At 38.8% G+C, this 12,572-nt stretch overlaps 1 protein-coding gene across 3 annotated transcripts in view; it reads left to right on the forward strand.

Annotated features, from left to right (window-relative positions):
* Positions 1–12,220, forward strand: part of HS1BP3 (HCLS1 binding protein 3) — a 37,413-nt gene extending 25,193 nt beyond the window's left edge. Inside the window, exons 5-8 of one of the 3 annotated variants that reach the window (XM_081330659.1) lie at positions 3,198–3,355; positions 4,625–4,760; positions 9,710–9,766; positions 11,867–12,008. In XM_081330659.1, coding sequence (XP_081186785.1) covers positions 3,198–3,355; positions 4,625–4,760; positions 9,710–9,749 — 334 coding nt within the window. In that variant the 3' untranslated portion in view covers positions 9,750–9,766; positions 11,867–12,008. Of the gene's footprint in view, positions 1–3,197; positions 3,356–4,624; positions 4,761–6,445; positions 6,591–9,709; positions 9,767–11,866 lie in introns of those variants that run through there. The other 2 variants (XM_081330658.1, XM_081330660.1) reach the window with 2 other exon arrangements.
* Positions 12,221–12,572: the final 352 nt, after the last annotated feature.

The raw sequence follows: 12,572 nt of genomic DNA on the forward strand, positions 1-12,572 counted from the left end.
GTATTTTAATAGTATGTTTTCCTCTTTTTTTTTTAACTGCCTGGCCCAAAATAGTAAGAAATTAGAGAAAAATACAGAAGAGCGAAATCTGTGCTTATCCTGTCTCTTTCAGACCTGTAGGCATTGTACAGACCCCTGGCCAGATTTCAAAGAACAGTGCAACTAGCAATAGCAATAACACTTAGACTTATATACCGCTTCACAGTGCTTTTACAGCCCTCTCTAAGCAGTTTAGAGTCAGCATATTGTCCCCAACAACCTGGGTGCTCATTTTACTGGCCTCGGAAAGATGGAAGTCTGAGTTAACTTGAGCTGATGAGAATCGAACTGCCAAACTGCTGGCAGCCATCAGTCAGCAGAAGTAGCCTGCAGTACTGCATTCTAACCACTGCGCCACCACAACGAGCTCTGAAAGTCCACTGACAGGGACTTTTACTTGGACCAGCTAGGGACAAAGCAACTACTCATGGTAAGCCTCATGTGGAATGAGGAGAGCCTAAGAGAGAGGGAGAGGGAGAGAGGGGGTGGGGCACCTGCCATTTCTTAATAGAAATGCTTTGGTGACAAAGGATATCCATGAAGCTCTCATCTAGCTTTAGTCTTACTTTACAAAACCAAATATAGCAACATTCAGAGGAAGTAAGTAAAAAGAGAACTGAGGTGCAGTCCCTATTTAGGAAAGGCTTTATCTTACATTGGGTTTTAAGAGCTTGATTAACATTGCATTTATAATTTCTTAATTATTGTAATTAAGCAAATCGAATTTCCTATCAACCTTAAAGCAAATTCGCACTAATATTGTAGTTTATGAAGTCAGTTTTATCTGTTGCTTTTTCTTCTACAAGAAAGTTATGACCCAACAGAGATTACTTTAGCAAAAGACATTGCATATGCATTGTACTGTGAACTAACTCTAACCTGAATTGGCTTCATGTATAAAGAGCAACTGAATAACTCATTAATAGGAAAGACTCTTGGAAAATATTGTTCATTCTTCTGGTAAGAACACATATGCTGCATAAAGTGACACAAATTAAAGGAATATGTATTAAAAATAGTATTTTTAATATCTCCAAAGCAATGAAAGTTATTCAGCAAATGGAAATATTTGTGTCTATATTTGTTCTAAACATTCTTTAGTACTAAAGTATCATTTTCCTACAGAGTTTGAACAGGTTCTGGGAACATTGCAGTTTTATTTACTCAGAGTACTAGCAATGAATCAGCAATGAGTACAATGACAATGATAATTGTAAGCTCATGACTTGTTTAGCCCAGCAGCAACAAACTCATAGAAAGAGGCTTCCGTATTTCAACTTAAAAAAAAAAGAGGCACTTGGAGAAGTTACAAACGGTGCTATGTGAGTGAGCACTGACAGCTGCGTAGGCATCTGTCTCTTCCCATGGAACATGTTATGCTTTCTCAGCTCTTTTTCTTGATGTCATGCTGGGTATATGGGCATTTCTGATCAACCATCTTGTTCTGTGTTCTCTCCCTGAATTTAATCCCCATTACTGGAACTTGGCAGCATAACCAGCCTTATTTGGAAGAAGGCATTCATTCAGTCACTTTGAATGACTTTGGGGTTGGACATATTCTTAATATAATTTGCTCTTGCGTTTGGACATTTTATGCCACTGATAGATATTCTCAGGGCTTTTTTTTCTCATAGAACGCTCAGAACGGAGTTCCGGCACTTTTTTTGGATGGAACCTTGTAGGGTAGGCAAGGTGGGTTGTATGACATGTGTGAGTTCCGGCACCTTTTTCTTTTACAAAAAAAGCACTGGATATTCTTATCAGAATGGCTTGTGACAGCAGGAACTTGCTATATACAAATTTAGGAAGCCTGGTACCTCCATGTTTTGAGGTAACTGGAAATGTGCATTGCTAGTTATGTCAGTCACCAAGTTGATCACTGATGCCTATAGAAAAGAAAGTTGTAAGACGTCTGGGAACAACACTCTCCCTAAGTATCAGTAATGGTTAAAATTAGTTCTTAATCAAGTTTAGTTTAGCAGTGGTATTCTTAATAATCTCCCAGGTTTAACATTATTTCATTCTTAAATATATGCCTGTATAGTTCAGTTTGGTTCAGTTATTTATTTATTTTTCAAATTTATATGCCACTCATCTTGAGGTGCGTATCCTATATACGGTTATGTAGTATCATGATTTACTATATCTTGTAGTCCTGGGGGGGGGGGAGAGAGTAAAAGCCTCACAAAGTCTGTCCCCAGATTCTCCATCTACAACATTCATATTTAGTGGGCTAATGAATGCTTTGCTGAATTAATTTGAGCTATGCCTTCCCTCTGTTCTGCACCTTGTACTACCATTACTTTCAGAAGACATGGAAATGTTTTTATGAATTGTCTTCCATTCCTTATGAATTGCTGGGGGCACATTTTCAGTATCTGTGTAGTTTTTCTTTTTCTTTTCTTCCAGGTAGAATAAAATTTGCTGGTTTTGTTTTTAAAAAGGCTTGAATAAGTTTGGATATGGATATATATATCCGTGTGTGTGTGTGTGTGTGTGTGTGTGTGTGTGTGTGTGTACATATGTATACTGCAGTATATTATGATCAACTATAAATATTCTTCCCATTTGTATCTTTCATATGTCACATTTAAAGCAGATGGCATAGAAAGAGTTCCTTCAAAATACTTCATGATTACAATGTAGACCATTCAGTGTATATATGTGTATGTATGCGCACATGCCTTTGAGCTAGTGTTGACTCCTGGCAACTGCCTCAACAAGTCCCTGCAATTTTCTTGGCAAAATTTCAAAAGTGGTTTGTCATTGCCTGCTTTTTAGAGCCAAAAGAGAGTGACTGGGCCAAAGTTACCCAGGTTTTGTGCCTACAGTGAGACTAAAACTCACAGTCTTCTGGTTCTAGCCTACACCAAACTGACTGTAGGCCATGCAGATCAAGGACCAAATTAACATTGGGAGAGAATTGACATTGGGTCAGGATGAGGACCCTTTATGCTATTTTCAATAAACTTTCAGAACCCTGGAGCAATTCAATAGAGCAATTCAACCATGGACCAATGTCAGCATGTTTCTTCTTTCATGGCTAATAAAATTAAAGTCATGACGTGGTTGAAAAGGGTCAACATCAGCACGCCAAATCGAAATCCCTACTGTCAGAAGGTTCTTAATAATTTCTGGTTTATTATTTAAAAATTTAGATCTAAAAAACTCAAGAAGCCCATGTCCTCACCTGCTCAAGAAGATAAAACCAAGTTAACGATTTTTCATGAAGAAGTGGATTTGGGAGAAGAACTATTTGGTACATCTGAAGATTTTTCATCTCACAGCAACAAGAAGATATTGGCAGTCAAAGAAGGTATTAATGAATATTCAAGTTGCTTGTTATATACTCTATAGCAGATACGTCAAACTCACGACGTCACATGACGTCACGCAATGTATCGGGTCTTTTTCTCCGTTGCCGGCAATGGGGTGGGCGTGGTTTTGGGATGACGCCCCTGCTCTATAGGATTAAAAAAAAGTGTCGCAAACTATGGAATCTTTAGCTATAAAACTCTATCTTGGATTCTGGAGATAGTTACCTAATTCCTTAACTAGTTTTTTTGAGCTAGGTTTATTTATTGCATTTCTATCATGCATTTTCTCTGACAGATCAAATCATGTCTTGGATCCTCTTCCCCCCTCCCCCAACATCTTATCCTCACATCGGTAACCAAAAATCTCATCCCATGGCCAAGTGAGAGTTTGAACTTAGTACTTGTTCAACATGTTAACTATTACTATTATATAAGTCCTTCATGCATAATGTTTAAAAATACTGAGATAATTAAAAAAAAGAAAACAATACTTGCATCCCATCTGTAAGATACACAGTATCTGCTTAACTTTTCAGCTTACTGTGTAAAACTGGAATGGGCCATTGGTTATGCTTGGTTAGGCTAATTCTCTTAACCCTAACTAATTCTCTTGGTTAGAGAATTGTAATGCAATAATATTTCAAAGCTTCCTCCAAGCCTGGTATAAACTATGCTTCATTTACTATACCTAATGAATAAAATAATTCTATGTTTAAAAAGGAATATAGGTCACTTTTTTCTGTTTCCTATGCAGGCGTGAATTGGTATAATAAAATATTTTCTCTCAAAATAGTTTGGCAGTGGAAGTCAATGATACAGCTTAATATAATTCAGGATTCATGGCAATGTGACATAGATCAATCCAATCTGATATTCCCCACTTTGCAAATTTTTTTATTCTTCTATGTGGGCGGGGCCCACTTAAAACTGGATCGTGTGAAATTAGTTCTATGGTTTTTGCCCACCCAACTCAACTTCAGCCATGGTGGCGCAGTGGTTAGAATGCAGTATTGCAGGCTAATTCTGCTGACTGCCAGCAGTTCGATTCTCATCAGTTCAAGGTGGACTCAGCCTCCATCCTTCCGAGGTCGGTAAAATGAGGACCCAGATTGTTGGGGGCAATATACTGATGTGTAGAACCGCTTAGAGAGGGTTGTAAAGCACTGTGAAGCGGAGTATAAGTCTAAGTGCCATTGCTATTTAGGCTATAGTTGCTGTTTATCACTGTATTTTGGCCTGATTCTGTCTGTCTTTTGTTTAAATGTTAGATGTGAAATTATTTGAAGGACCAGATCTTGGTGGAATGGTAACTCTTGGAGATCCACTGCTTTTGCTGACAGCCAGTGAAGACAGAGAACCTGTGTTAAATGTTAGTCCTGCTGAAGACATAGAGGAACTATTGAGGTATTCATCTGAATTGCATGATAAATTTAGTGCTGTGTGCATGTGATCTCTCTCCTCAAGCTTGTCTGCCTCAAGCAGCCCAAGATTAGAAGACAACCTCTAGGCTTTAGCCTGCTAAGGTCCCACTGTTTTCAAAATTGGGATTGTATAAATAAATGTGAGTGGATATGGATTCTAGCAATAGTTATTTCCATCATTCTTGTAGTTCTTCAGTTATTCTTAGCATCATGTTTTTCTCTTCATGTCTTTCATCCATTCTTCTCCTAGACCTAGGCATTTCCTCAGAGCCAAAAGGAATGGTGTACAATAGTCAAGAGTTAATCAGTTAAATCAGTAAACAGGTGCTGCAGCCAGGAAAGTTCAGAGCTGGCAGGAATCTGGCTGCCTAAACAGAGTGCCAACTCATCTCCTCACCGCAGTGGTACCTATTTATCTTTTCACATACAACATGCTTTTGAACTGTTAGGTGGATGGAAACTGAGGCAAGCAATGGGAGCTCACTTGACATGCTAGGACTTGAATGGCTGGAGCAGAGACCGTCTCCAATTTCATTAAGCTATTGAGCCTCCATACCTCCACACTGGTATCTGAAGTATATAGAGACTGAAGAGTAGTTGGGGACTCTAAATATTTACGAAGTGATATAAATTCTTACATTTTGATAAAGAAAATATTTCATACAGGTATAAACCGAACACTTTTGATCAGTTACTTTTCTAGCAGTTCTTTGCTTTCTTAAAAAACCATTAGATTACTTACAGACTGAATTATTCCTAAAACACATCCATTGAAGTCAGTTGGATAAATTAATCACAACTAATTTATGTCTTGCTGATTTCAATGAATCTGCTGATAATTTGACTTAAGACTGGATCTCGCCAATAGGATAATCTACATTGCAGTTTCAATTTATTGAGCTATGCTGCACATTTAACTAGAGTTCTTTGAAATTCTGTAGAATCACTTATCACCAACTCTAGGGAGGCGCTTGGATTTAAATTTGGGGTGGGGGGAGAAAATAGAAGTGAGGCAGTTAGAAACATTTTAGAGTTTTAATAACCTGTTCATAATGGAAAGAAGAAGAAAAACACTCTGTTGCATAAGGTCTTTTGGAAACATGATTCTTCTTCATTGTTTATAATGGAACATTTTGTAATAACATGTATCAGAGACACCTACCTTAGTTTGCTCAGAGGAAAATGCTAATGCTTTTTTATGTTTAAGAGCACATCTGATCTTTTAAGACACGATGTCTCCAAGGTATAACTCTATTTTATTTGAATTATATAGCTGGGAAATATATACACTCATATAATGATTGCCATCTCATCCCTCAGGACTGGGTTTCTCTATTTTTACACAATGTGTAGTTCTGATATTTTTACTTGAAATGGCCCTAGCTGGCAGTGTGTGGCCATGTTTGCCTGTTTGGGATTCATCAGACATACATAGCCACAAATCTTTCTAGGAAACTCAAAATTCTTTTGAGAATTGGACTCATGATTATGTGTAGTGCATTAGTTTTTATGAGCCCTCAAGGTGCTGGTATTTAGCAGTGCTACAGGAAGGGATATATGGAGACTTTCTTTAGAATTGTATATAAAGTCTACTTCTTCCTTTTCTTAAATCCTCAATTGTTTTGGCAAGATTTCAAAAGTGGTTTGCCATTGCTGCTTTCTTCCTAGGACTGAGAGAGAGTGACTGCCAAAAAATTGGTTGCCCTGTTGGCTTTGTGCCTAAGAAGTGACTAGAACTCACCTTCTCCCAGTTTCTAGCTTGGTGCCTTAATCACTACACCATCTGGCTCTCATTCATCAATTTAGATACATTGCTATCTATGGTTAGTAGTTATAATAGCTATAAAATATTTTCAGAAGTGCAAGCAGAAGCATAATTGCTCAAATTCTACAACTATGGAGGGTCATGTTCTTTTGTTCAGTTGTGGATTCCCTGGATGCCTCTAGTTCACAGGTCTGCAACCCGCGGCTCCAGAGCCGCATGCGGCTCTTTCAGCTGTCTCCTGCGGCTCCCAGTCCTCTGCCATGTGCAGTCCAAAAAACAAAAAAGTGGGACTAAAAAAGTTCAACCAATCAATTCAAATATGCAGGGTACGTGCATATCTCGCCTTAGCTCCACTTTTCAGTCAAACCCTGTTCTGCGCATGCACAAACCCTGTTGTGCACACATTTTTTGCGGCTCCCAGTTTTTCCTTTTGTGAGGGAACCGGTTCCAAGTGGCTCTTTCACTGTTTCAGGTTGCTGACTCCTGCTCTAGTTCGATCCTTAGAGGAAACTGGGTAATGGACCTTCTGGTTTTCTAATCCTGGGTCTTCTAGCATGGTGTCCACAGAGACTTTGATGCCCATCATGCTCCTTGACTCTGCAGATCTCAGATTCAGCTCAAACATGAAAAGTCATGGTCTCTGGAGAAATAAAATGGCGGGATGAGGGTTTTGACAATCCAAGACATTTAGAGGGCACCTGTTGGAGAACTGGAAATTCACTTTAACTAGCTTACCTCATAAAATTACTTCTACACAGGAGACCATTAACTGATTAAAGATAAACCCAACAGATCTTCTGGCCTTGTTCAGACATTGCTTGTCACCAGAAGACAATAATCCTAAAATATATTAACTTCATTTTAAACCATTCCTTGTATCCTTTACTCAAATTCCGGTTTCTACCTCAGTCCTATTTAAGAAATGCTGCCTTGTGCGATAGAGATCATGGATTCAAAGTAGGGATTAATTTAATTTTCAGTTTACTATCTTAGCAGGAAATCATACTTTAAACTGAATCTGGCTTTTTCCCGACTGATCTTTTCTTGACAACTGCAATTATCATAATCATTGGGTTTGTAATTTCAAACATTTTTTGCAGGATTAATGTTCAAGCCAGGGACTTGAGTGGAGCCTTCATCCCCCAATCTTGCTTCCATAATGATATCTGTGTTAAATTTTGCCTTGCCTCTTATCATATAACATTTAGCAATTACAAAGGAAGCATGGCAAGGATTCAGAAAACTAGCATGGCTAGTTTGAACATAATCTGCAAGAGTCACAACAAATTTCAATCACTTTTTAAAGTACAGCCAGCAATTTTTCAGGAATCAGAGCTACAAGCATCAATTGATTTGATAGGTCAACTCGAACACTATTGATATAGGCCAGCGAGGAACCTTTTATAATCTTTTCTCACAATTCTGAACAGGTTCCTCAGCATTCTTTAATTTTCGCTGCCTTCTCTCTCATCAGAGAAACACAAGTAAATGCCAGGAAATATGGTAGCCTTGAAAGGTTGATTAAATAAATGAACAAACAGCATAGCTCTCGTATTACAAATAGATGCCTGCTTTAGAAAGAATTCCAATAGAGAAGATTATAAGGTCACGTCACTATAGAAGGAAGAAGAGAATGATACTTTCTGAAATCACTCTTACTGCAAGGCTACCTAAGGCCCACTTACAATATGCTATTTTTCTGCTCTGGGAACACGGGACTTTTTGTGAATGGTTTAACTACCAAGAACTATCAGGACACCTTGGATATAAAAGCCATCAAAGCCAGATAAATATTCAGAGAATGTGAGAATTGTAGCAATTCAGAATGAAGATGAAATTGCAGAATTGATCAAAATCCTCACTCATGGAGAATAAGTGTGTCAGCACAATTACAGTCTTCTTCTACAAGACAGGACCTGCTAGAAAAGTGAGCCTAGACTTACTAGGTCAGAAAGATATTCTGTTTTTGTTGAAAAACACCTTCTCTTTAAAGTGGAAAGATTGATGGGAAGAGAATGGTAAGCCTACTGCCTATAGCAGAGGTTCCCAACCTTTTGGGCACTAGAGCCCGGTTCCTTGGAGAAAGGTTTTTCCAAGGACTGGAGAGTACGTGGTTTTGTGTGCTGCCTACATCCCACGGATGGGGCTTTGTTTGTGCGGACCAGTCACTGGCATGACCAGTACTGGTCCACGGACTGGGAGTTGGGGACCCCTGGCCTATAGCACCTTCACCTAGGGTCTCATTGATTGAGCAGATATAGGTCATTCTTGACTTACAACTGGTCACTTAGCTCAAAGGTTGTGACAGACCTCCCCGATGCTACTTATAACCCTGATTCAAAGTTCTAATGACTCTATCCCCTGTCTTCTATGATCACGTGATCACATTTTGGGTATTTGGCAACTGGCCATACATGACCAGGATTTGCAGTTTTTTTTGTTGGAAATTGGTGTTTACTTCCAGTTTCCGGTAAAAACGCCCACTGCAGACAATGGATTCACTTGATTTCTATTGTGTTCCCTTAGTGACTGCAATAATTCACTTAATAAGCACTACAAAAAAAGATAAAATTGGGTGTGGCCACATGGTGACGCCACTGGCACGACTTATGATTATAATTCTGGGCTCAATTACTGTCCTAAGTCAAGGGCTACCTGCAGGATCCATAGTTAAGTGTAATGGAATTCTCTGAACCTGAGAACGAGAATGGATGTTTGCAAAATACAGCAGAACCAGAACAACAGTAGATTCCTTCCTCTTTATCAGGCAAATAAGTAATAACATCTTGCTTCTATCAAAAGGCAGTTAGGAATACGATGAATTAAGGCACCACCTTAAAAGTACTTGTTAATAGAGTAAATGGGGGCTGATATTTGTAATGTCACTCTTTTTTTCTTTGTAATCAGTCAGTGGGATTAAATGATAATCGATCTTTCTTAGTTTACGAGCACCCTTGGGGGGCTCAACACTAACATTTTCAACACAGAGAAGCTTCTGTGTCTATACTGCAAAGTTTTGAGACATTTTACATGATTGTTGAGATAATTTCTCGGGGATTTCATATCAGAAATGCAATTATTTACCAAATGTGTTTTTGTCTCTAAAACTAATACTTTAGATATGGTGGCTTTAGTATGGATGAATATGTATTTTTTTTGTTCTACAGAATAGATGTGGTTCCCCATTACAGGATCTCTTTTGGCTGAACAGCATTACATCTGTGGTGTGTTATAGTCTTTGGACCTTACATAGCAATTATCTTGTTTCCATTTTTTCGGCATATTTAGAAGCTATGGATATTTTTCCATTAAGATTAGGCTGAAGTTAAATCATGATAGTATTACGATAAGATATTCAAACAATGTGTTTCTTTTTTTAAAGTGGATTTAATGTGCTTAGATTTAAAAATAGAACATGGATTTCTTTGTTTAGAAACTTTTAAATAAAAATAGTCCATAGATGTCTGAGCTGCTTATAAATCTCTTTTAAATACAGCTACATACTTTTTTCCCAGCAGATGACATTGCTTAATATTTTCAGATAGTTGCTATGCTTCATTTGCTGTTTTTTTGACTCCATAAAATATAATGACCTTCATACCTTCCAAAATTGCATTTCTCTTGCCAAAAGCCGAGTCCCCACTTCCATATTGGGCCTGGAGTTTTAAAAATCTCATTCTTTTATAAGATAACCCATTCATCAGGATTTCTGTAGCTAATCCACACAGAGTTTTCTAAATGCCAGCAGTCAGTAATACAATGTCCATGTTCGTTATACTTTTTGACATAATTTAATCATTGTGAATAGGTGATGCTTTTTCTTGTCTTAATGCAGTCACATACATTGAGCATGAGACAATGTACCAAGTACCCTGGTCGACTGTGATGGCACAATGTTTTCACATGGCTGCACAAGCTAAAAATAGAAAAGTACCTGAGTATACTCATGGAAAAAATTGTGCTTGGCTGCTGTGCTGTCCTTAAGGATGGGCAAAAGAATCAACCTCAACTTAGCCTACATCTCTCTGTTTAGAACAGGATGGTCAGTCGGACAGCCAGAGTCACATTCAACCTCAGGGACTCTCCTTTTTTTTAATGACCCCCCTAAAAGTTAGCAGCATGGTTTTCTGCCATTTGGAGATGAAATTTACAGAAAAGCTTTAATGCAGGGGGCTCCAACCTCGGCCATGCTGGCTGAGGAATTCTGAGAATTGAAGTCCACAAGTCTTAAAGTGGCCGATGTTGGAGACCACTGTTTTAATGCACGGTAAGTTTTGAAATAAGCTGGGCATCATTTTTTTTAAAGGGGGGAAATAAAACAAAGTTTGGGAAAGGTCCTGCTTAGGGGCCACTGAGATGTGTTTTCACTTTGCAGCATAGCTGCTCTGAGTGCAGGTCTCTCCCTTTCAAAAGAGAGAAAGCTCACGGCCACCAAAACGTTACCCAGCCCTGGTTTAGACAGTGGCCAGGATTCAGATGCCCAGGAAATCACTTGGTATTAAGGTCATCTTCTGGTGCAAGTGTTAGGAGGGCGTCCCAAGTGTTACAACGTGCAACCTTACAAGGTACAGGAGTTCTTGGGCTTGCGATACCAGGAGGTAGGTGTGGACTGGGAGATGCCTATTTGAAGAGCCTTCCCATGTTGTTTGGGCTTGTCCTGGAAAGGGAAACCCAACCTTTATGTTCCCTTTATTGGAATGATTCCAGGAAGCTACACTCAGGAACATTGGAGAAACTCTTTTCCCATTTTCTTGCTATCCGAAGAGTGTACAGGCAGTCCTTGACTTATGACCACAGTGAAGCCCAAAATTTCTGTTGCTGAGACAGTTGTTAACTGAGTTTTACCCCGCTTTATGACTTTTTTTGCCACGACTATTAAGTGAATCACTGCATTTGGATTGTTAAGTGAATCCGGCTTCCCTGTTGACTTTGCTTGTCAGAAGGTTGCAAAAGGTGATCACATGACCCCCCAAGGACACTGCAGCTGTCATGAATATGAGCCAGTTGCCAAGTGTCTGAATTTTGATCACATGACCCTGGGGATGCTCCAACGGTTGTAAGTGTGAAAAAACGGTCATAAATCACTTTTTCCCGGTGCCGTGGTAACTTCAGATGGTCACTAAATGAACTGTTGTAAATTGAGGATTACCTATACTTGATTACCACCTGAAGATTAGGTGAGCAGTTTGCATTTGAAACTCCCATGTACCAAGCAAATGTGGCCCTTCTCCATGTTTGTAATGGGTAGAGAAAGACAGTCATACGCCATTATGTTGGACGACTGAAATTAAAAAAAAGCCTTTACTTCCTTTTTTTTCTTTCAGAGTGGAAGATGATTTTGAAAAAATGTTGCAAGTGAGCTCTAAACCCAAGCTTAAACCCAAGCCCAACATAGCATCTAAGCCAACAATACCTAGGAAGCCAGTGATACCGGAGAAAAAATTGCCATCTTCTCCAACCCAAACGAGACAGCCGGCAGAAGAGAAGGTCCAAAATATGGATGAGATTGACATTTTCAAATACATCAAGGAAAATGAATCCCTTGCTAACGAAGAGCCAAGCCTTTTCTGAAGCACTGCTACTAGTGGACTTTCCTCAAGAAGGACTTCCATCCGTCACTTGGGTCCTTCTCGGTTGCCCTTTTGATTCGTCCTTTGGCTCCACTGTTGTTGTTGTTTTTTTTTTTTAAAACAAAAACAAAAACAATGGAACTGGATATTGGGGTTAGAATTCTGCAAAAAGTTACGAATAAAATTTTTTGCCACAGAGCCTCAATGTTTTAATTAGCAAGGCCTTGTTTTTCCAAAATGCAAAAGACTGTGGCCAGAACTGAGTCGATGAAAAGAATATTGCTAACCTTTGAGCAAATGGATTATTTTGCTTGCGAAGTACCAGAGGTCAAAATTAACAAAAGGAACTAACGTGGCTGGATTAAATATTGACACTAGGTTGGAGTTGTCGTCGTTTCGTAGAAGTTATTTATTTCCAGATAGTTTTCAAACTTCTTGGAAAAATATCACTGAAGTTCAA

Source organism: Vipera berus (assembly GCF_964194415.1).
Source record: "Vipera berus genome assembly, chromosome: 1".
Lineage (NCBI taxonomy): Eukaryota > Metazoa > Chordata > Lepidosauria > Squamata > Viperidae > Vipera > Vipera berus.